Genomic DNA, 26221 nt, shown 5'->3' on the forward strand with positions numbered 1-26221 from the left:
CACAAAGCACAATCAGCTTAGCCTTAGGAGAACAACAAATAGGAAGAATACTTGAACAAAAGCTTGTTTTTTCCAGAGTAGCATTACCTCAAATGGGCTTACCATTGAACTTCTGGTTCATTCTTCTCACTGGCAGTAGCATCCTTAACAGGGCAGTTATTGCTAGTTTCTTCAGAAGTGGCATTATAAACCGTAGCTGGTGTTGGTAAAGGTAGGCTAGCAGTGTGTTCCACCTGCTCCCCATTCTCATTACTGCTGGCACAGCCATCACCATTGTTGCTCAAGCTTCCACTTGCATGGGGTGATACACTAATGAGTGGAAAGTTCTCTGTCTTAGAGCCACTTTTCCTAGCTTCACGTTGTCTCTTACGGTATTCTAGTAGAGAAACCTTAAGCAAGAAAGATAAGAAAAAGCAAATCTTTTATTCTTGTTTTTTATGTCAGAATCAATGCATTCTTTTTTTGTCTAGAGAATTACTATATTTACATTAGGAAAATTATTTTAATTGATTCTGAACAAATAATTAACAATTATCAAATGCCTACTATATTCCAGGCATTGTACTTAGATGATTTACATACATTATCTCATTTATCCTCACAACAACCCTAAGAAATAGGTATATTATCATCCCCATTTTATAGATGAGGAAATTGAGTAACTCACTCACTCAAGGTCACACAGCTGGTGAGTGTTGGAGCCGGGATTCGAACCTAGGTCTTACTTGAAAGCCCGTGCTCTTTCCACTATACTACATTGCTTCCCACAAAGTTGCCAACTGGACTCTGTTATAAAAATTAAAAGCACACATCACGAAAATTCTTGGACTTGCAAAGCAACAAGCCTACTAACAAAGTAAGTGCTATAGTTTCTTTCTTTTGAAATAAGGCATTCTAATTATCTCAGTACGTCTGCCAACCAAATAACGGGAAATCAGGGAACTGAATGTTTAATACATAACTATTAGTAAAATAAAAACACTTACATCCATGGCCTAAATACTATAGATGTTATAGATGAGGAAAGAGGCATTTCCTCTATACACAGGTGTTTGCTCAATGTACAATAAAGGTAATAACACAAATATTATTCAAGTCTGTGTTTTTGGTTGGGGAGTACCTAGTTTTAAAAAATACTCATTTGGTGAAATAAATCATCTTGAGATTTCTCTGAAACCATGCTGCTTATAAGGATTTCCCATATTACTAGAATTTTTTACTTTTCTGTAAACATTTTCTAATTAAGCCAGCATTTACAAAAGGTTTAAAAATATAAAAATGTAACTTTCATAACTAAATTAAGAATGCCTTACATAATACATCTAACTACCAATTCCCCTCAGTAGTAGTATGAAAAAAAACTATTAAAAGGACTATAAATTGTTAAATTTGTAACCTTTTTCTTTTGTGGTGGATTCTGGGGTGTGCAACTCCCGTCGATCAAATTGTCATTAACAGTCCGTCCGAAACCAGATACAAGCCCATCTTCGGAAGTACAAAACACAGTTGTTTCCATAAACATGCCTCTAGTATCATCCTGCATCAGGCACTTTGACTCACTTATTCGGAAGCCTCCTCCAACCTCCAACTGATGCGAGGGTGTCAGGTCCCTCAAGTTGGAGTTCACTGAGAAGTTAACTCCTGTTCTGTCAGGGCTCTTTACCCAGGAAGAATATATTGTGCCCCGTCCAGAGTGAGTCGAGTCCAGTTGGCTGTTGGGCTCAGCCCTGTCATGTGCAGGCGTTTCCAGGGTTTTATGTAGGGCAGTTGGCTCAACTGCATCAAGTCCCAGCTGAAGATCTGACATCGGTTCCTTTTCTCCAGGGCACTGCCTGTTGACTTCAGTCCTACTCCTAGGGCTCATATAACCAATAGTCTTTATTTCTTGCAGACCCAGTTCAGTTAAATTAGAATTTCTAAAAGGCCCCAATGTTAACATGGTTGAAGATCTGTCATATCCCTGTTTACAAATTAAAAAAAAAAAAAAATTATACAAATGATCACATCTTGGGACTGTTTATTTCAAAATTTACTAGTAATTTAAGCAAAACAATGTAATACGAAAAAAACTACCAATTCACCCTTTTTAAGTTAACTTCTTACCTCTTGACTATAAGTGCGTCTCTTTATTTCTGGAGAACTTTCTGGGGAAGAAATATTCTGTATATAAAGAATTAGAATTGAAAATTTAAAAATACGTAAGTATATCCATAATAATTATAGAAACGAAAACAAAATGAAAAAATACACAGACTTTGGTTTTAGATCTTGCTTCCTATTTCCATTCCCCAAATAAGACTGCTTTAAAATCAAATCACACATTTAGTCTACTGTGTATATCAGTAAGATGAAAGTTATGCTCATTTTAGTAAAAATAAAAACATCTAAATTCATATAAATGAATGTTTCTGAAGTTTAGTTTCTTACAACCTGTTTCTGTATTCTCAGCACACTAGTTGTTAAAGGAGGGGAAAGAGCTCTTAAAAGAAATCCCATCCCCCCAGGTGTTGAATTTTTTTTTTCTCCATTAAAATTTCTCACCTCAAAGTGCATGGTATTTCCTGGTGTACCAGGAGTTACTGGGGTAACTGGTGAATATATGGGTTTATAACCATTTCTACAAGTTTCATCATCTGATTTTATCCGTGGAGGCGTGGCAAAAGATGGGTCCATAGGAGTAATATCGGTGTGAGTTGGTGTAGCATACGGGGAAGGAGTAGGTGTGGAGGTTTCTGAGTAAACCGAATCTAGCAACTGATAAAATCTTCGTTTTTTTAGTGGTGTAGTTAAATCTGTTGGTGAAATAATAGTCTGTAAGAAATTACGCTGTTGCTATTTGTTAAAATCTGTTTATGTCACATTCTGGGAAAGATAAAATATAAACAATGGCAGTTATGACTTTTACCCCAAAACTAAATTTCAAGATTTTTAAAAAAATGGTACTAGGCCGGGCGCGGTGGCTCAAGCCTGTAATCCCAGCACTTTGGGAGGCCGAGACGGGCGGATCACGAGGTCAGGAGATCGAGACCATCCTGGCTAACACGGTGAAACCCCGTCTCTACTAAAAAACACAAAAAACTAGCTGGGCGAGGTGGCGGGCGCCTGTAGTCCCAGCTACTCCAGAGGCTGAGGCAGGAGAATGGCGTGAACCTGGGAGGCGGAGCTTGCAGTGAGCTGAGATCCGGCCACTGCACTCCAGCCTGGGCGACAGAGTGAGACTCCGTCTCAAAAAAAAAAAAAAAAAAAAAAAATGGTACTAACATGAAGCAGTGCCCTCGCTCCCTTCCTAATTAACAAGCATTACCTTGCCTGGAGGGATTATAGTTCTCAAAGTATCTTACAAGTACTGATGTTACTTTAACTGATTTGTAAGAGTCCTTGTCTGTCTGAAAAGCAGCCAGTCCAAAAGCCTTTAAAAATTCATAAACCCCAACATACATGATATTATGAACTGGTATCTTCAGCCAAAAAATACAGAGGACAGAAAAAAGAAAATCTATACAACAATGTGCTTCTCTTCTAAAGTGCATACCAGTAACTAGAATATGCCTGTTATAAAGCTATATATATGCCTTGCCACATTTCTCAAACTAAAACAATTCTGAAAAAAATTCTACCTGGAAGGGAACAGCTGTCATTTAATAGTAGTGGACTTTTATTTTCACCATTGACTGCAGGACTTCTGGATCTTTCTTGACAGGGTGAATTAAATCTATGTAAAATTGCTGAATTTTCTTCTTCCAGAGCTTGTTTCAACCATCGCTGAATGAAACAGAATACATGAATCAATAGGAATCAGTTTGTACCTGTTTATATAGCCTGTAAATACAGAGCTGATTCCAAAAGCATTTCACTACCATGGATGGTAGTAAGGAATGAGTTGGCATTTGGCTCATTCTACATTTTTACTTCCAAAAAAAGTTTACCTTCTTGCATGAACCAGAAATGTTTTCAGTAGGTTCTTTTCTTCTCCTTTTTTCTGAAAGGAATGGTGAAGTAAATCTAATATAATGCTTAGGAGTAGAGTATACATGGGGGCTGTAAGTGAGACCTGGTAAAGAATTGAGTTGTGTAGCTAACACTTCAGGATCTGTAGTTATGCGTAGAGGCCTTTCTGAAAGGCTATCTGAAGGTTTTCCTGTCTTCTCATTCTTCTCACTTAACCATTCATTGACCAAGTGCTAGAGAAAAGAAAAAATTTGGATCATTATATATGTAATTCCAAATTCTATTGAATATTTTAGTATCAGATTTGAAATTGGTATATTACCTAAAATGATCAATTGGGTAATTTAAATCATTCATATATGATCAAAATATCAGTATGTCCTTTTACATTTCCTTGGTTATCTACTGTTATTCTGAAACTTTTTACCCAATTATGTTGTAGAGCCAAACATATGGTTGCTTTTAAATATTTATATTACATGAAATTTATATTACTTTTTTTTTTTGAGACAAGGTCTCTGTCATCAGGCTGGAGTGCAGTGGTGCAGTCTCAGCTTACTGAAGCCTCCGCCTCCTGGGCTCAGGTGATGCCTCCACTGCAGCCTCCCGAGTAGCTGGGACAAGGTGCTCACCACCACGCCTGGCTAATTTTTAAAACAAGGTCCGCTGTATTGCCCAGGCTGGTCTCAACCCCTGGGCTCAAGCAATCCTCCTGCCTCAGCCTTGCAAAGTGCTGAGTTTACAGGTGTGAGCCACCGTGTCCAGCCAAGCTTTTTAATATAGTTACAACTAGAGACATGTCAGTACCATTTTATTAAACACACTAAATTTAGGTTTACTACTGCTTCTATTATAGGTATAAAATGTTCCATCTGTTAGAAAAATCTGATTTTAGGCAGGGTTTTCCTACACTAGCTGCCCATCAGAATCTCCTGGAGATGAGGACAGTGCACAGTACTTTTTCTGAGAAAGGGTGAGTTGCCCAGGCTGGAGTGCAGTGGCTTGATGATGGCTCACTGTAGCCTCAACCTCCTGGGCTCAAGTCATCCTACCACCTTAGCCTCCCAAATAGCTGGGAATACAGGTGTGCACCACCATCCCCGGCTAATTTTTTTGTTTTTAATTTTCTGTAGAGACAGGGTCTCATTATGTTGCCCAGGCTGGTTTTGAACTCCTGGGCTCAAGTGATCCTCCCTCCTTAGCCTCCCCAAATGTTGGGATTGCAGACATCAGCCACCACATCTGGCTCACGATACATATATATTTAAAAGTCACCATTGATTTAAGGGGTTTGGAATATCTCTTAAGGTTCTTGTGCTTTGAAAATTTTCATAGTTGTTAATTCTGCTGATTCTCTGATCTACAACATACATAATAACAATCTTTATTGGCTGAAGTGTAAATTACTACTTCATATTGTTATCTAGTTAGCAAATGATATTTTAATTTCTAAGTATAAATTTAACTTATAGAAAATGTGGCCGGGTGTGGTGCCTCACGCATGTAACCCAAGCACTTTGGGAGGCCAAGGCAGGTGGATCAGACGGTCAGGAGATGGAGACTATCCCTGGCCAACATGGTGAAACCCTGTTTCTACTAAAATACAAAAAAATTAGCCGAGTATGGTGGTGTGCGCCTGTAGTCCAGCTACTCTGGAGGCTGAGGCAGGAAAAGCACTTGAACCCGGGAGGCGGAGGTTGCAGTGAGCAGAGATCACGCCACTGCGCTCCAGCATGGGCAACAGAGTGCGATTCCATCTCAAAAAAAAAAAAAAAAAAATGTACAGAACTTAGTATATATAAATATGCACATGTTACACACTCACACACACATAAACACATTTAAAAATCTACCCATCCTTTTTTCCAAAGGTAACCACTATAAACATTTTAGCATCTTTTCTGTCCCTCTATGTATACAGAACTCCATTCCTAGGACAGCAGTAGAATGCAGTCTGGAGTCTGGTCGTGGAGTCTGAAGCCAGACTGCCAGGAGGGTGAATCCTGGCTTTGCCATTTACACTGTGACCATGAGCAAGTAAAGTAACTTTTTTATACCTCTATCTGTAAAAGAAGAGTTGTGATAGAACCTAGTTCTATAAATAGGATTGTTGTGAAGATTAAAAGTTCAATAACATACATAAAGCTCTTAGTGTTGTAATGAATGAGGCCTTTAGGGGAAATCATGATAATTTGGTACTCTGTCAAGCAGTATGTTGTTTAAAATAACAAAATCTGCAGGCAAAAGAGGCTTTTTAAGAGAATCAGATAGGATGTAGAAGCCTACATCTTAGACCAAGGATGTAAATAAATTTGTAGTACCACAACTTTGTTAAAAGTTTAATAAAAGGTAGGGATTATGTCATATTTGTAATTGAGAAAGTAGTTTCACTTCTTTTAAGCCTGAGGTTTTTTCTTTTCACTTTACAAAGTTAGAATTTTTTGTCCATTGTTACAGGCAAATATTGGGTTGCTTAAGCTATGGTGGTGCAGTAAGGAGAGCACAGACTTTGAATTAGAAACAACTGTGTTTAGATTGTCTCTAATGAAACCTGTGACCTTGGCAAGTAAATTATTTAATTTGTGCTATTAAAATATAATCCTGGGTTCATACTAGAATTTTACTAAACGTACATGTCATGGTTTAGCAGCATGCCTACAAACTGTACTGAATTAGGTAAGAACAAAGACAGAATAAATGAAATTTCAAAGTAAAGTGTGTGAGAAGTATACATTCGTGATCTACCCCTAAACAGTATAAGGATTACCACACTTTGGTATCTCTGCCCCAGTCTGCTGTACTCTAGTCATAGTGGGAGATGAAGAGCAGCTTCATTAGGATGTTCTGTTATTTCTGATCTGAAAAAGCTCAGGTTGTTTCCCGTAATTGCTAAAGTCTGACAGTAGTGTTTTAAAGATTTTTATTAATATTTACACCTAAAACTACTCTTTCTTATAAATTTTCATAGTACATTCTGTGGAAATCAACAATTTCTTCACATTTAATTCTTACAATCTACCTATACAATGAAATTTATAAAAATATAAATAAAGGATAACACATCTAAAACCAGTTTCAGAGAAGTATATATTTTGTACATAAAGTAGACAAACTTATTTAAAGAAATCATGAATTGCAATACTAAAAAGTCCTGATAAACTGAATGTAACTTTATCTTCACAGTAATGCAAACATTTATATTAGTTTTACAGTTTTGGGATTCTCATTCTTATTTTAAAAATCTGCAAGTATAAAAACTGCGTCTTACTCTGTTCATTATGAGATCTTAAACATCCAATTTTAAAAACACCAATATAACTAATATAAGAAACTGTTAGAAAAACAGTTCTTACATTCATTAGAATCATACCTTCTTTGTTTTGGGGTACTTTGTAGGACATTTATTAAGTGCTGGAACTTCAGTTTCAGTAATTATTTCTGCTAGTGCAGTTTCAGTTTCTGGTTCTATTGTAAGTACAGTATTTTCAATATCATTTTGTTGTGAAGTAACTTCTATATCAGGAGAAGATGGCTGGATATCTGAACACATGCTGACAGTTCTGTGTCTCCGACGCTGCTGTCCAATGTGAGTCCTACTCCGAGAAAAACTTTTTCTCTGTTTAGTTCTATTTACTTTGGCAGGGGTTGGCTTGCTAGCATTTTCTTCTTTTGCTTGTTCCTAATTCAAAATACAACCGAATGGAGCTTTTTATACTACATATATATATAAAGTTTAAATATAATAGCATTAATCTACTTCAGAAGCCAACTTTCCAGAATGTATGAATTCTGTTATATAATAAAGAACAGAAATAATACATAGTCTTAGCTCAAACTGAAACTCCCACAGAATCTGAAAAATGCTATTAAAAAGCTAATAGACATTATTTTAAATGGCGCGGTGGCTCAAGCCTGTAATCCCAGCACTTTGGGAGGCCGAGATGGGCAGATCACGAGGTCAGGAGATCGAGACCATCCTGGCTAACACGGTGAAACCCCGTCTCTACTGAAAATCAAAAAAACTAGCCGGGCGAGGTGGCGGGCGCCTGTAGTCCCAGCTACTCCGGAGGCTGAGGCAGGAGAATGGCGTAAACCCGGGAGGCGGAGCTTGCAGTGAGCTGAGATCCGGCCACTGCACTCCAGCCAGGGGGACAGAGCAAGACTCCGTCTCAAAAAAAAAAAAAACAAAAATTCCTTATAAGTAATTAATGCAAGTATAGAAATTTTATTTGAAAGTGTTTAAGAAAATAAAACTAGACCTGAATAAGTAATACCTGAATAACTTCAGCATCACTGACAATCTGTGTATCTTTACATTCAGTTTTAACTTCAGTTTTGGCTGTGCTGATCCTTTCCAAAGCTTGTTCTCTTCTTTTCTCTCTCTTTTCAAGTCTGGCAAAAGCTTGCAAAATTGCTTCCATTTTTCTTTCTTCTCTTGTCTATGAAATTTAAAATTTAAGTGACATCATAAATATCATTGCTCAAAAGTAAAATTAAGTCCAAATGTTTGTGATAAATTTTAAAAATAATTGCTATGATACTATTAGCAAACTACTTCTATTATTGGTGGATATGGGGAGAAAAAACATTTCTGTTCATTCAAGACCTTTCAGAATTCCCATCATCTTGGTAAGCCCTGTTACTACAAGTATTTCATGAAGGAAACACTTGGATGATTGAGTGTTAATGATAAGGGTAAAGCAAAGCAAAAAAAGCCTCAAAAATTACCTTGTTTTACCAAACCGAAAATCTTTTCTCTTAATAATACAGAAACAGCCTTTTAAGAAAAGATCCAGAATCCCTAAGGTAATGATATGCTGAAAAGGTAAAATTCATATGCACTTGGGTGAGTATATTATTGACATACTGCAGCAGGATGTTGTGAGGTAAAGTCTTGCATTTTAAAATTACAACTGTCATTTGGTAAGTATCTCTGTGACTCCAGGCAAGTTAACCTTTCTGAGACAGTAAGATGTGGGTAATAAAACTTGCACTTCTCTGAGTTGTTATTTGGTTCCAACAGAAAATGTGAAGTTTTCAAACAGTAGTTGGAAAATTGTAGGCATTCCGTATGTTAATTATTATTTCTACTTTAGCCTCTCGCCCTCCATTGTAATTCTTATAAGGTATTCCTCTACCTTCTGCTCTTCCTGTCTTACACTGACAATTCAAGACAGGGACTGAGAAACAGCCAAGTGTTCCTTTGAGCATCAGTTCTCTATCCAAAGAGAACATTAAGAGCAAGACCCAGAGCCTTGACCAGTGGGCCTGGCAGATGCTTCAGCTCTAAACCAGAACCAGGAACCACATCCATCAACTGTCCAGTTCTTCAAATGAAAAGAACCAGGTCCTGAGGCTCAGATCCATTTGTCTTTCCTCCTTTATTACCATCGATGTGAGGAAGAAAGATCAGAAACTCAAGGTCTGGATGCCGTAGTCTTCTCAATATTGGAGCTTTAGTTCCACTACTTACCAGCAGAGATTCAAAGCTCAAGATACCTACACTTTGGAAACTACTGTTTACCTGTTCCTATATTTTTGTTGTTGTTGTTGTTACACTCAGCAAGGGAACAAAATATTATGTCAACAAAAGTAATACTTATAAGTTTCTAATTTGTTACAGCAAATTGTCATATTGCAAACATGACTCTGAGGAAACAGGTCCAAAGAGGTAAGGTTCTTTGTTCATGGATTACGTATCTGCATCTCACTTCTCCTAGCCTGGGACGGGCAAACACTAAAATAGCACATGCAAAAGATGGTTCTACTTGTTCACTGGAACTGAAAGTTTTACATCTGAGTTCTTTCCTTAGAAAATTCCTTATTTTGGGGCTTTTAAATTACCTTTACCCCTTTTTGTCATGTGGTTCTCTGTAAAACTGTTTTTATCAGGGCTTCTCTAAAACCCTGAATTTAGAAAAGGAGAAATTTGGAGTAACCAAAAAGATCATTTCCCCAAACTGCGCTTTACCTGATGAACCCGGTTGGAGGGGAGGGATTAATTACTATGGTTATTTCTTTTCAAAAAATTTGGGGAAAGTACATTTTTCCAGAAGAAACAAACTTGTCTTGGCAAGAATCACTGTGTGTGTAAAAGAAAAAACTACCCACAAGGCGGGCCCCAAGGAAGATGCTTTCTGTAGTATGATTATCCTGGGTGTTCTAAGGTAAATATGAATTTATGCCAAAAGAGTCTGACATAGTCCAGTATTTTTTTGTTTTGGATAGTAGGAATAAGGGTCACAGATAAAACTATGATATAAACATTCAATTAAAAAATCAAACTCCCCTGTAAACACTACAGCTAATTTATAGTCAGAGCAAAATCCTGTATTGAGATGGTTCATAATCTAGAGTTGATCAGGATGTTAAAAAATGATGTGGTCCAATACTGCTGAAGAAACCAAAGCCCATGTGTATTAAGTGACTCATTCAAAAGCAGAGCCATAATTATTATGCAGGTTTCCTGGCTCCTAATTTACTCTTCTTTCCAATTACTGCCACTACGTAAAGCAAAACCCTTCCTATATTACTACAGCTGGGTAAGAATAAAGCTGAAAGCACTAAACATTTCCTAACAGCTTTAAACCTAACTTTATCTTAAAATACACAAATATTTTGAAATATAAACATGCCTGATTTTCTACATTTATTTTAAATTTCTTAAAGGTCATATGTCATTCAGCTTTTCTAGTCACCATTACATACAGTACATTCTTTGACACAGGCATGTATATAGTACATATTTAAAGACAAAATTTGCCGCCCATTTTACAGCTGTAACTGAAAAACAAGTTTTATTCTTTGAGGTAGTTACAGCTGACTATCTAGAGATAGAGAAATTAGGAGTCCTAATTGACCCCAGCAGACTTTCCATAGTCCCTAACACCTGTGCTATATAATCTAAACTTGATAGATTTCCCATGAAATCTATACATTATTTTTATGACATGTATCTTAGTTTATGGTTTTACAAGAGTAAATACAGAAGATTGTAATTTCCTATAAGCAGTCTGCTTAGTAATATCCCCATCATAAAGCAAGACCCCCATCTCCACAAAAAAATTTAGGCAGGGCGAGGTGGCTTAAACGCCTGTAATCTCAGCACTTTGGGAGGCCGAGGCGGATGCATCATGAGGTCAAGAGATTGAGACCATCCTGGCTAACACAGTGAAACCCTGTCTACTAAAAAAACAAAAATTAGCCAGGTGTAGTGGCGTGCGCCTGTAGTCCCAGCTACTCAGGAGGTTGGGGCAGGAGAATCGCTTGAACCTGGGAGGTGGAGGATGCAGTGAGCTGAGATTGTGCCACTGCACTCCAGCCAGGTGACAAAGCGAGACTCTGTCTCAGGAAAAAAAAAAAAAAAATTTACATTAGTGGAACATGGTGGCATGCGCCTGTAGTTCAGGCTACTCCAGACACTGAGGGAGGAGGATTGCTTGAGTCCAGGAGTTGGAGGCTGTGGTGAGCTACTGATCACACCAGTGCACTCCAGCTTGGACAACAGAGCGAGGCCCTGTCTTTATCTAAAAAAAAATAGGAAAAGGAAAGCCAGAGCCCACCTACAAAATCACCCTATCCTTTGGTCTTGAAATAGAGAAATTAAATGATTCCTTGCTCAAAAAAGTGTTACCCTTTTATATAACGAAGATTAACTTATAAATCTAAAAAGATGGGTAAGATTATTTGTTACCAATAAAAATCATTCCAAAATAACATGTATGGCTTGTGTGGTGTCTCCATTTCCTCTATCAAGTGATTGAATTTATACTCACGGCACTCTTGATTATTTTGATACTCGCTTGTTATTCCCTCTACCCCATTCTCTACGAAAGCTTCTCCAGAGCAGTGACCTTGCCTTCTTTGTTCATCTGATACTTCAAATGGCAAGATCTCACATTTTTGTTAAATGAGTAAGAACTGTATGTACATTATGTCAAGCACGTATCACTGTCACTTGAAGACATGTAACTGGAAGCATTTCAACAATTTTGGAAATCTTGAATTTATTAGAAGGCAGCTAAAGCTGATTAACCCCATTTTGTTTGAACTGTGTACCTAATAAAAATAGGTGGCTGGGCGCAGTGGCTCTAGCCTGTAATCCCAGCACTTTTGGAGGCAGAAGTGGGTGGATCACAAGGTCAGGAGTTCGAGACCAGCCTGGCCGACATGGTGAAACCCCATCTCTACTAAAGATACAAAAAGCCAGGCGTGGTGGTGGGCACTGTAATCCCAGCTACTTGGGAGGCTGAGGCAGGAGAATCACTTGAACCCGGGAGGCAGAGGTTGCAGTGAGCCAACATTACACCACTGCACTCCCGGCCTGGTGACAGAGTGAGACTCCGTCTCAAAAAAAAATGAAAAATAAAAATAAGAAACAGGTTCCCTTTCACTAACACCACAATGTCATTAATTACTCCTCTTTAGAAATACAATTTCCACTCTCTACAATTAAGAGAAAACGGGACCTTACAAAAAAATCAGTATCAACTTAATCATGCTGAGGACAGAACAGGGAGTTGGATAAAATCTCAAATCCTGTCACCAGATGACTTTTCTGGCAACAAATTTATCCTCCCTATTTTTTTATTAAAGCATTGCATCTTCTAAAGTGATTTTCTGAATGAAGTCAGTCAAGTTTACCTAGAGACATTTAGTAACAGCATGTATTCTGTAGTGTTTTCCCACAGTGTCTGTTCCATTGAATAACACTCTGTGGGAGTCAAAGGTGTTATCCACAAGAAACTGCAAGGGTATACAAGTTTAGGAAAATCTGACAATTTCTCAAGTTTTTAAACACATGTACACTGGAAATCTGAAAAGGAAGGATATCGTATAGTGCTCGTCACAGTAAACTGATCATGGCTCTTTTTCACAAAGCATCTCAAGTTATACTTGCATGGAATACTTCTTGATGTGAAGGATGAAAGCTGAGAAAATTATGGAGAATCCTGCACAATCCAGGGCAAAGGCCTCCAGATCATGCATTACCTGAACTACAGGGAAGCTTCATTCAGTTCACATTCATGGGCCTGTATCTGTCTATCTTTCCTCAAATGGTTGTCAGGAACATTCAGTTAGCTCATTTATTGAGGGTCTACTTTTTTGCCCACCATTTTTTATTCCCCTAGGAGCTAGGGCTACAACAATGAATAAAACTATAGGTTTTCTCCCTCATGAAGTTTATGTTGTGGTGGTATAAAAATTCTAGACTATCCTAGCTGCTTGACAAGTCCAGGAATCTTGCCTACGTGACTTGTCATACCCTTTCACTGTTTATCAAATGTCCATCCTTTTAAATATGAAGACCACACTGAATCATCTTCTGTGGACTCAATTGTAAGCAACCTGATAATACAAGCCATCAAATATTACCAAGATTATATTCCCAAAGTACATTATGAGGATTATGAAAAATTATTTTGGAAATATTTGAAAACTACAAAGGAGACTGTTTTCATGCCATTATAAATGGGGGAGGAAGTTTTTTTTTTTTTTTTTTTTTTTTGAGCTTTTCACTGTCACCCAGGCTGCAGTGCAGTGGTGCCATCTTGGCTCACTGCAACCTCCTCCTCTGGGTTCAAGTGATTCTCGTGCCTCAGCCTCCCAAGTAGCTGGGATTACAGGCATGTCCCACCATGCCTGGCTAATCTTTGTATTTTTAGTAGAGATGGAGTTTAGCCATGTCACCCAGTCTGGTCTCGAACGCGTGAACTCAAGTGATCAACCAACTTGGCCTCCCAAAGTGCTGGGGTTACAGGCATGAGCCACCAGGCCCAGCAACAAGTCTCTTTTAGTATTTAAATCTTTCAGAAGTTCGCTGCTTTTAAAATGATCACTTTAAGCTACAGGTATACCCCCCAGTATCTAATCCCCTTCCACATGTACTATTTATATGACAAGATTACAGCCACCTAACCCCACCTCCACAAACACACTAGGAGGACACTCAGTAGTGCCCTGGTTTTTGGAATCAAGTGAGTATAAACAGTCTACTGTATTTCAGTCTACTGGCTAACAGTAAGATTTTCCTAATGTACAATAACCATGCAGTTCCATATAACTTAGCCACAAATTTGCTTTTGTTAAAGCAGGTAACAACTTCCTAAGGAAAAAAAAAGACAAAATATGATGGATGGAAAAAGAAAATGTTCATAAAAGAAAAATCCAAAAGGCCAAAAGGGGTAGAGGGTAATGGAACTGGAAATGAAAAGGCCTTCCATCTTGGCCACATAAATATTCTTTCATGAAATCTTCATCCCTGAGTATTTTGGGTGACCTATAGCCAACTTTATCTCCCTAGTAGCCCTCTCCCCTAAAATAGCCTATAATCCCAACCAAATATAATTTATTATATTTATAGCTCTCTCCAGGATTTCCCCTGGGAAAATACATTCCATAAAACTTTGTCAGTACATGCAGGGCCGGGCGCGGTGGCTCAAGCCTGTAATCCCAGCACTTTGGGAGGCCGAGACGGGCGGATCACGAGGTCAGGAGATCGAGACCATCCTGGCTAACACTGTGAAACCCCTCTCTACTAAAAAATAGAAAAAAATAGCCGGGCGAGGTGGCGGGCGCCTGTAGTCCCAGCTACTCGGGAGGCTGAGGCAGGAGAATGGCGGTAAACCCGGGAGGCGGAGCTTGCAGTGAGCTGAGATCCGGCCACTGCACTCCAGGCCGGGCGACAGAGCAAGACTCCGTCTCAAAAAAAAAAAAAAAAAAAAAAAAACAATGTCATAAGCTAACCTGTATTTGGTTAAACCCTACTCAAAAGGTCCATAATAAATATAAATATAGAAATATATTAAATATACATACATAAATATATTACCTAGAGTTCATGAAACAATCTGATCTCTCCCCAGCTATAAGTTATCTATCATATTTATATATCCTTCACTTATTGCTGAGTTGTAATTATTTTTGTAAATACTTCTAAAAGCAGAGATACTGCCTTCCATTCTCATTTAAAAAAATGAAGCCAACAACCAAAACACATAAATACCCTGGTGCAATTTCTGGAAATTAAGCATGATTTTAATAGGTGGTATATGAAATTATGTACACAGGTTAAAATTGCCAGTTTTGTATTTTTCAAGCTGTACTACAAAAGGATAGGGTGAAGTACAATAGATCCCACTTATTCACAGGGGATACATTTCAAGACCACCAAAGCATGCCTGAAACTGCAGATAGTACTGAACCATATACATACAGTGCTGTTTTTTTCCTATACATATGTAACTGTAACAAAATCGAACAATTATAACCATGTACTGTAATGAAAGTTACGTGAATGTGGTATCTCTCTCAAAATACCTTAATATTTTGAACCTCAGTGGGTAACTGAAACCTGGGAAAGCAAACCCGCAGATAAGGAGGGACTACTATACATTTAAATTTGGTGATTATATGGAGTTTATCCGGGAAGATGTTATTACTGACTCGTCTTACTGCAATCTGATAAATATACATGATACCGAGTCTAGGTGAGCATCTTAAATCTGAAATGCTCTGAAATCCATAACTTTTTGATGGCCAACATGGTGCTCAAAGGAAATGCTCATTGGAGCATTTCAGATTTTTGGATTTGGGATCTTCAACTGGTAAGTGCAATGCAAATATTTCAAAATATTAACCCTGGAAAATTTCTGGTCCTGGAAAAGTAATACTCAACCTGTATCTCCATAATGGTTTGGGAAAGTCTATCTATCTTGTCACAGGTGGAGATTTAAATCAGTTTGACTAAGTTTCTCAAGAGTAGTATGCCACCATCTTTATTCTACCTAGTTTTAGTTGTCCTTCTTTCTCACTTTTTGATTTGACATTATCTTTCTGACTACTGATGTTAATCTAACCAATATAAGTCAAGACTAGGAAAATTAAAGGTGATTCATTTTAAACTTTCCAAAACCAAATATAATATTAATACTTGGGGATAGGGAACTCTACTAATTGCTTAGGAATCCTAGGATGCATGATTTTTCATTCTGCTTATTTGACTACATCAAAAAATTCTTTAATGCAAACATCAAAGCAAATGTACCAATTAGAAGTAACAATTGCGATGACTTGGAGAGCTATGGGTCAGGAGCCAAGGATTTTTAGATTTTAATTTCATATCCTTTTGAAATACCAAATTAAAGACATTTATACTTTCAAGTTTTCCACATTTTATTCCCATGAAAAATACTCAGTTTCATATCCACCTTAATGGCAGATGGCAGAATATATAAAAAATGGACATAAAAACTTTGAAGGACATAAAACTTCATTTTACTATAGCATACTAGTAAGCAAAACCAGGACCAAAAACGGATTCCAAGTAAGGAAGCCAATATACATATGTATTTTCTAAGTTCCACCAAGTTTAACATGGAGTATACAATTCTCTCTTTTTTGTGGAGATGGAGTTTCGCTCTTGTTGCCCAGGCTGGAGTGCAACGGTACAATCTCAGTTCACTGCAACCTCCGCCTCCCAGGTTCAAGTGATTCTCCTGCCTCAGTCTCCCAAGTGGCTGGGATTACAGTCGCATGCCACCATGCCCGGCTAACTTTTTTGTATTTTTAGTAGACACGGGGTTTCATCATATTGGCCAGGCTGGTCTCAAACGCCTGACCTCAGGTGATCCACCCGTCTTGGCCTCCCAAAGTGCTGGGATTACAGGCGTGAGCCACCGCGCCCAGCAAATATCTAATTTCCTTCTGACATCTAGAAATGAGGATGTTCTAAGATCCACTAACTTTGTCAGCATTTATAGAAAAATATATATTTAAAGTAGCCCCATATAAATGTTTATAAATAGAATTCAATCTGAATAAAAGTATTTATGGGCAAACAACAAACCCCCACTAGTTTTCTGTTTTTGTTTGTTTTGTGACAGGGATCTCACTCTGTCATCACCTAGGCTGGAGTGCAGTGGTAGCATCACAGCTCAGTGCAGCCTTGACCTTCTGGACTCAAGTGATCCTCCCGCCTCAGCATCCTGAATAGCTGGGACTACAGGCATGCGCTGTCAAACCTGTCTAATTTTTTAAATTTTTTGGACAGATGAGGTCTCGCTATATTGCCCATGGTGGGTCTCTCAACTCCTGGACTGAAGTGATCTTCCCACCTCAGCCTCCCAAAGTGCTGGGATTACAGATGTGAGCTACCATGCCTGGCCTATGATTTTTTTTTATTTCATTTTTTCTCCAAAGTGGTCACGACAGCCCTTAAAGCCAGTTATAAAAGAGGTTCCTCCCACCAGACACTTGCCACACACAGAAACTTAATACTTTAAATTGATTTCCTAAAAATTCCCAGCACAAGGCTGTGTCAGTTGAAGAATAAACAGAACAGTACTAAAAATCAATACTCAATAACGAGCCATAGGTAACTTGAAAAGGCACACATAACTTACATATAATCGAATCTCAAAAAAGGTTCAAGATAATCCCTTTAGGTACAATAATTTCTCCTTTATAAACTCCTCCAATATTTTCTATTTTCTTTTCTTCTAATACTACCTTGTCTCGACAAACCAGTGTTCCTGAAATCCTAAGGCTATGAAACTGTTCTTCATTGTTTTCAGAATTCTGAGTATCAATAATTCATCAATATTAGAAAACTATCAAGGTGATAAAAACAGGCACATATTAAGTAGGTCAACAATGACCAGACTTTTTTTGTTGCTGTTGTTGGAGACAGAGTCTCGCTCTGTCGCCCAGGTAGCTCGCTGCAACCTCCACCTCCTGGGTTCAAGCAATTCTCCCACCTCAGTCTCTTGAATAGCTGGGAATATAAGCGCATACCACCATGCCCGGCTAATTTTTGTATTTTTAGTAGAGACGGGATTTCGCCGTGTTGACCAGGCTGGTCTCGAACTTCTGGCCTCAGGTAATCTACCCACCTTGGCCTCCCAAAGTGAGTGGTGTGAGCCACCGCTCCCAGTCAACAATGACCAAACTTTCAAACATCTCACCCTTAAATATGTGACATGAGATTCCATGGAATACAACAAGAAAACCCGGAAAACAGGACACAAAGGAGCATACGAAGTAAAGGGGAATGGGGAGCACCTATCATAAGGCCATCAGTCAGTTTGTAAAGTCACTTTCAAATTTTAGGGCATGGAAAGTATACCATGATATTTTCTTAACTGGTTGATATATCAAATGCTAAATTACCTTGACTGACAGATCAAATGCTAAATTACCATAATTTGTGAGAAAATACCTTGTCCTAATTTTTACATTGATAAAATATTTGTAAATAGTACAAGGAATATACATCTTAAATTTATTTTAATGAGAACCTTACTGTATGATAGCAGTGTGAGAATATATAAATAGCTACCAGTGGTCAGTTTTGTTTTTTTTGCATAAGCAATTTATTTGGTGCTATAAGGTTTAAAGTTCTGTTTTTATTATATTTCAAATCATGAAAGGATACATTTAGCTAAGAAAAGACATTCTGAACAATAATTGTGGCATTAAAATTTATTAATAGTTCATTGTGGAATTATTAAAATATTAAGTTATTACTTCCAAAATGTTCATATTTCGTAAATGTCATACATTCTTAAATCTCTAATGAACAACCAACAAAAATACAAGATTAGTGACATTTATTTAAATGGTAATGATCAAACCAAATAAAAACGCTCAATGGCACATCATTTGCTAACTTCAAAGAATAGCGTAAAAGCCCACTTAAAGGCAGCAACAATTACCATATGCAGAGCAGCTGTCACTAAGCCCAAACTAGTAGCTTCCCAACTTACCATCTTCCTTTTCCTTTCTGCAATCTGCTCCTCTGACTCCATTTCTACTTCATTACTAACAGGAGTTTTTTCTTCTATATCATCAATAAAATCTGGTTCCTGAAAAATGGAAATGACTTCTTTATACAAACTATTATTCCATCTGTATAACCAGTGACATTAAAATATTTTAATGTCTTTTCAACCACAAGAAATTCAACATGTAAATATCATCAGCCTACTTAAATTCATTTAAGAAATTTAGAACTGGTTTCCTAATTCAAGATGCTTTTCAAAATCATGCAATCAAATACTTTGCTTTTTAAATTTTAGCCAATCAAGTTTTTATCAATATAGGTCAAATATGGTAGCACGGCCTTATATTTATAGAGTTCCCAAAACATAAACCTATACATTATTTCAGAAAAACCTGCAAATACCCAGTGCTCAATAAGTGTTTGTTCAGTTGAAAGTTTAAGGTAAATCATTTCTAGAAGATAGGGCCCTGGAAATGAGCAAAACCTTACTTAATTTTCACATTTTAATTATCCCTCCTAACTGTTTTTTGTTTATAGAGGACATATAACAATATATTTACTGGTGGGGCAATAGACTCTGGCCAAACTCTACCCCCAAAATTACCTTATATGTTCTTAGTGAATTTTCTCTCAAAAATTTTATTTGCTATTATTGTGACATGCTTATAGAATTGATAAGATTACCTGCATCCCCATGTTTAAGGAAATTTTGCAGCTTAAGACTTTAAATAAGAACATTTATTATGAACATAAAGTGCCACCTAGAAGATTTTTTAAAGTTATCTAGTCTTAGGATAATCTTGTCTGCAATTCTACAAGGATTTGCTGACTGCGCTGTTTCTTAATAATTCAACAAATATTGTACAAATTCTAGCAGAACCTGTATTTTACACTTATGAATACTTCATTAAATGACAGAACGGACTTAAAAATACTTTAAACAATTATACATATAACAAAGAAGAGGATAAAATATGACAGATTATTTTCTTTTGTTTATTCAATTTCATTGAGAGCAGAGTTCAGTACCTGATTATTTGATACTGATAGTCTCAGTGGAGAAAGCTTTCTTTGTTTAGTTTCTGGGCTCTTCATTTTGTTGGTTGTTCCTTCACAATCCAAAGTAATATTCTGATTTTGTGTATCTTTTTCTTTTGAAATATCTTTGTCTTTTTTTCCTTTTTTCCGTCTGGTCTCATAACCACTACTGATATTTTCCATGGATTCAGAACTACGTTTTAGAACAGGGCACTCTGGGTTTTCTTTGAGGCATGCACAGTCCACCTTGTACTTACTGGAAAGATAACCAATTAAATATTTATTTCAAAATATAAAACAAAACTGGGAAATTTCTAATCCATTTTAAGCTGCAACTCCAGAAAATTGTATGCAATTACTATTAATTATAAGCAATCCTTTTTAGTAATTTACATTCCTAGTTAACTACCACAAAAAATTTTTTTCATTAAAATAATGTAATAATTAGATGTCGATTTCTGACCAGATATTAGGCCTTCAATCATAAGTATAACTGGTACAGGTTGAATGCCTTACCTGAAATGCCTTACCTGAAATGCTTAGGACCAGAAAGGTTGTGGATTTTGGAATGTTTGCATATATATAATGAGATATCTTGGGGAATGGGACCCAGGTCTAAACACAAAATTCACTCGTGTTTCATATAGGCTAAAAGTAATTTTATACACTGTATTTAATAATTCTGTGCCTGAAACAAAGTTCTGATTGCACTCTGACTGACCTGTCATATAAGGTCAGGTGTAGAATTTTCTACTTGTGGCATCATGTCAGTGTTCAAAAAGTTTAGGATGGCCAGGCGCAGTGGCTCTCGTCTGTAATCCCAGAACTTTGGGAGGCCGAGGCAGGCAGATCACTTGAGACCAGCCTGGCCAACATGGTGAAACCCTGTCTCTACTAAAAATACAAAAATTAGCTGGGCATGGTGACAGGCACCTGTAATCCTGGCTACATGATAGGCTAAGGTAGGAGAATCGCCTGAATTCAGGAGGCAGAAGTTGTAGTGAGCCAAGATTGTGCCACTGCATTCCAGCCTGGGTGACAAAGTGAGACTCCGTCCAAAAAAAAAACAAAAACAAAAAAAGTTTACGATTTTGGATTTCAGATTTTTGCATGAGGGATGCTCAACATGTAGTATGTTACAGAAGAAGAAAAAAACAAATACATCAGAACTTTTGAGTCTTTTAAAGCAAAATGATACTGTGGATTACACAAAACATTAAGGCAGAAACCATAATTACTTCAGTGTCCCAGAGTGCTATATAAAATACTGATTTGCAATGTGACCTACATAAAAAACACTAGGTATAACAAATACTAAACCTCAACTAGTTTGTCTTATCTTTTAAGGAATGATAACAACCAGGTTTCTTTAAAAAGCTACCTTGATAAAATTTAATGTTTCCTTTTCACCATACTAAGTGTTCCCTCTTTCAAATGGAAGCCTGTCTCATCTTCACCATAATGATATTACTCCCATTTTACAAGTGAGATTAAAACTCATTGAGGATTAGCATCTTGTCCAACGTCACACAGTTATATATGTGGAAGGGACGGCATTTAGATCCAGGTCTGTATGACTCTCAGGCGCAGGTACTTTTCATTTCAATATTTCTCAACTCTGACCACTTTATCTTTATCACAGCTGCTAAGATGTAGTTCATCTCTAGGATACAGGCCAAATGCCCAAACCTCAGTTAAACAATAATACAAATCTCCCACTCTGCATGTTTTAAGTAGTTGAATGTATGTTCACAATAAGAACAATTTACTTATTGTCTAATATTCCTAACTCATTTACTTTTAAAACTGCTAGAAAGATTCAGATCCAACTTCCTAATTCTGTGAACCAGGGATAGAATTCAAACATTTGTGGTCCTACCTCCCGCCTCCCAAATCAGGTATTAACAGATACTAGCTTGAAACTCGTTCTAGATGTCTGATTTTAGGACGACAGAACTACAAACAATGATGGCAACAGCTTTTGTTTATTAAGTACCTAAGGTGAGTATTCTTCTTCTTCTCATATACTTGAGGTAATGCAGCACAAAGTGATGAAGAAATTGGTCCAAGGTTACGTAGTAAGTGACCAAGCCAGGATTTGAAACCAGACAGATTACATTCTTAACCTCTATGGGATATGCAATCCCACAAAACACTGAGCAAAAAACTATGCTAAATCTCCTACCTTCTAGGGGAGAAAGAGCTAAAATTATATGATAATCTGACTGCAATAATCAGTAGAAAGGGATACTAAAGGAAGAGGGATTTCACCAAGAGAAAACACAATGAACATTTTAAAAACTGCATTTAAAAAGAATATCACACAAAGTATAAAAATATATAGAATAAAAACTGAATTGAATTGCTTATAACCCAAAAGACTACAGAATATATAAAGAACTTAAGGAAAAAAAAAAAAGCAAGAAAACAACTACCCAAAAGAAAGATGGACAGATGATACAGTCAGGCAATCCACAAGAGAGAAATCCAAATGACAATATAGAAAAATACCTCTGAGAGGCCGGGCGCGGTGGCTCATGCCTGTAATCCCAGCACTTTGGGAGGCTGAGGTGGGTGGATTGCCTGAGCTCAGGAATTGGAGACCAGCCTGGGCAACACGGTGAAACCCTGTCTCTACTAAAATACAAAAAATTAGCCAGCGTGGCAGTGTGCGCCTGTAGTCCCAGCTACTTGGGAGGCTCAGGCAGGAGAAATGCCTGAACCCAGGAGGTGGAGGTTGCAGTGAGCTGAGATCGTGCCACTGCACTCCATCCAGCCTGGGTGACAGAGCGCGATTCCATGTCAAAAAAAAAAAAGAAAAGAAAAAGACCTCTGGGTTCATGAATAATCAAGAAAAATGGTAAATAAAAATATTAATATAAAGAGATACCACTCCACATGAGCTAGCATACATATTATATGCTAATATTATATATAGCATATATATAATATATATTATGTAACATAATTATATCATAAGTATATATGCTAATAGATAATACATATGCTAGTTCATGTGGAGTGGCATATACTATATTATATATAATATTTTACATATATTTTAATACATTTTCATATGTCATATTTATTTTATTTATTTATTTATTTATTTTTGAGGTGGAGTCTCGCTCTGTCACCCAGGCTAGAGTGCAGTGGTGCAATATCGGCTCACTGCAACCTCCACCTCCCAGGTTCAAGCGATTCTCCTGTCTCAGCCTCCTGAGTAGCTGGGATTACAGATGTGTGACACCACACCTGGTTAATTTTTATATTTTTAGTAGAGATGGAGTTTCACCATGTTGGCCAGCCTGGTCTCGAAACTCCTGACCTCAAGTGATCCGCCCACCATGGCGTCCCACAGTGCTGGGATTACAGCCATGAGTCACAGCAACTAGCATATATTTTTAAAGTCTTAGAGTAAAGAGGTACAGCAAGGCACTAAATTACTTAGGAAACTGGTACAAGTTTCTTAGACAGAAATTCACTCACATCTGGCAAAAACTCATGCTGTGTACATTCTACAACCCAGCAATTCCATTCCTATGTCCCTACCATGGAGAGAATATGTACATACTATGTTCCTACCATGGAAAGGACATGTACACACATGCAGACATGTTCAGAAAGCCCTAGGAGCATTCTTTTGTCAATATAAAGGTCAATAGTGAAATGGATAAATACCATAGGCAGTGAAAATAAATTAACTATAGGTACACACAATGCAGGTTAATCTCACATAATAAATGAGAAAATAATGCAAAAGAATACAGCAAGTTACAATTACCTAAAAGTTTGAAAATACACAAAATTCTAGATACTATTTGCCAACAAATACAGACATAGTAAAATGTTAAAAGAATCAAATTAAAGGGCCGGGTGTGTTGGCTCATGCCTGTAATCACAGCACTTTGGCAGGCCAAGGCAGGCAGATCATGAGGTCAGGGGATGGAGACCATCCTGGCTAACACGGTGAAACCCTGTCTCTACTAAAGATACAAAAACAGAATTAGGCATGGTGGCGGGTGCCTATAGTCCCAGCTACTGGGGAGGCTGAGGTGGGAGAATGGCGTGAACCTGACAGGCAGAGCTTGCAGTGAGCTAAAATCGCGTCACTGCGCTCCAGCCTGGGAGATAGAGCAAGACTCCGTCTCAAAAAAAAAAAAAAAAAAAAAAAAATCAAAGATAGCAGTTAGTGAAGGAGGGAAGACAGATGCAATGTGGCTCAATGGATAATGTTTTAATTTCTTAATTTGAGAAGTACATGGGTGTTTGTATTATTATTTTATTTTATTTTTGAGATGGAGTTTTGCTCTCGTTGCCCAGGCTGGAGTGTAGTAGCACAATCTCGGCTCACTGCAACCTCTGTCTCCCAGGTTCAAGCAATTCTCCTGCCTCAGCCTCCCAAGTAGCTGGGATTACAGGCATGTGCCACCATGCCCGGCTAATTTTGTATTCTTAGTAGAGATGGGGCTTCACCATGTTGGCCAGGCTTGTTTTGAACCCCTGACCTCAGGTGATCCGCCAGCCTCAGCCTCCCAGTGTGCTGGGATTACAGGCATGAGCCACTGCACCTGGCCGGGCGCTGGTATTATTGTTTACACTTTTCTATTACATTTTTAAAAACTGAAACAAGTTTCCATACTGCTGACCCTTGAACAACACAAGTTTGAACTGTGCACATATACTTATACATGGATTTTTTTCAATATATATATTGGGAAAATGTTTGGAAATTTACAACAATTGCAACAATTTGAAAAAACAGATGAACTATATAGCCTAGAAATATAAAAAAGAAAAAAAAAGAAAAAGGTATGTCAAGAATGCATATGCATGTAGATAGCAGTCTATTTTATCATTGATTACCATAAAATATATACAAATTATAAAAAGTTAAAATTAATCAAAACCTATGCACACACATAACAGACCTTACGTGGTGCCATTCACACTCCAGAGACATGTAAACATGTATTATTAAATCATAACTATATAAAAGTAACTGTAGTACATTCTGTACTACTATAATAATTTTGTAGCCACCTCCTGTTGCTATTGTGGTGCCTCAAGTGTTGGGGGTACCTATGTAAAATGCCATGTGACACATGCCCAGGAGCAGTTCATCTCTCAGTAAATTGTGTATGGCAATAAAAAGTGATCTCTTGTGGTTCTCACGAATTCTTCAGTCTTTAGTGCAATACAGTAATTTTTTTTTTTGGAGACACAGTCTTGCTCTGTCGCTCAGGCTGGAGTGCAGTAGTCCAATCTCAGCTCACTGCAACCTCCACTTCCTGGATTCAAGCAATTCTTCTGCCTCAGCCTCCCGAGTAGCTGGGATTACAGGGGCCTGCCACCAAGCCCAGATAATTTTTTGTATTTTTAGTAGAGACAGAGTTTCACCATGTTTGCCAGGCTGGTCTTGAACTCCTGGCCTCAAGTGATCCGTCCACCTTGGCCTCCCAAAGTGCTGGGATTACAGGTGTGAGCCACTGCACCTGGCCAATACAGTACATTTTGAGTAACACCTGTGACCTATACAAAGTGCCACTAGTGATGCTGGAAGTGCTCCTGAGAAGCAAAGAAGTTATGACATTGCAAGAAGAAATTGAATTGCTAAAAATGTACAGTAGATGAGGTATGCAGCTGTAGTTCTCCCCCATCTCAAGATAAATGAAGCCAGCATAAGTACCATTGTAAAAAATAATAATAAAAGGAAATTCGTGGAGCCATCACCGCAGCTGGGCCACAGAATGTGAAAACCATGCACATTTTGCAATATACCTTTTTATCTTGTATTGCAAATGAAGTTTTTATGTGGGTGCATGTGTGCTATATAAGAAAGACATACCTATAGACCCTAATATATTTCTAGAAAAAGTGAAGTCATTAAATGACAACATAAAACAAAAGGAATATGAAAGATCTAAAGTTGGAGCATTTAATGCCAGTAATGTATGGTTTGATGATTTTAAAAAGAGGTTTAGCTTAATAGGTAAAGCCACTTCTGCAGACTAAGAGGCAGCAGATGAGTTCTCAGACACCATTAAGAAAATCATTGAGGAGAAAGAATATCTGCCTGAAAAGTCTTTTAATGCAGATACAAATGTCCTATTCTGGGGGGGGAAAAGTCATAAAAAGACATTTATTAGTAAGGAAGAGAAGGAAGCACCAGGATTTAAGGCAGGAAGGGACAGATTAACTCTACTGTTTTGTGCAAATGCATTTGGGTTTATGATCAGGACTGCCCTTATCTATAAAGCTGCTAAACCCAAGCCTTGAAGGGAAAACAAACGCCAGCTGCCAGTCTTTTGGTTGTACAACAAGAAAACCTGGATGAGATCCCTTTTTCTGGATTGGTACCATTGATGCTTTGTCCCTCAAGTCAGACAACAGGTAGCTAGGAAGGGACTGCCTTTTTTTTTTTTTTTTTTGAGACAGAGTCTCGCTCTGTCG

The 26221-nt window shown here is 37.7% G+C and overlaps 1 protein-coding gene across 3 annotated transcripts in view; it reads right to left on the reverse strand.

Moving 5' to 3' along the window:
* KMT2E (lysine methyltransferase 2E (inactive)) overlaps positions 1-26221 on the reverse strand; it is a 99729-nt gene that overhangs the window by 5667 nt on the left and 67841 nt on the right. For all 3 annotated transcript variants that reach the window (XM_033193832.1, XM_033193830.1, XM_033193831.1), the window contains 10 exons: positions 19760-20024; positions 18714-18812; positions 8223-8387; positions 7319-7627; positions 3927-4181; positions 3618-3762; positions 2542-2792; positions 2104-2160; positions 1397-1960; positions 103-389 (listed from right to left, as the gene is read on the reverse strand). In XM_033193832.1, coding sequence (XP_033049723.1) covers positions 103-389; positions 1397-1960; positions 2104-2160; positions 2542-2792; positions 3618-3762; positions 3927-4181; positions 7319-7627; positions 8223-8387; positions 18714-18812; positions 19760-20024 — 2397 coding nt within the window. The remainder of the gene's footprint in view (positions 1-102; positions 390-1396; positions 1961-2103; positions 2161-2541; positions 2793-3617; positions 3763-3926; positions 4182-7318; positions 7628-8222; positions 8388-18713; positions 18813-19759; positions 20025-26221) is intronic.

Source organism: Trachypithecus francoisi, unplaced genomic scaffold (genome assembly GCF_009764315.1).
Source record: "Trachypithecus francoisi isolate TF-2019V2 unplaced genomic scaffold, Tfra_2.0 Lachesis_group4, whole genome shotgun sequence".
Lineage (NCBI taxonomy): Eukaryota > Metazoa > Chordata > Mammalia > Primates > Cercopithecidae > Trachypithecus > Trachypithecus francoisi.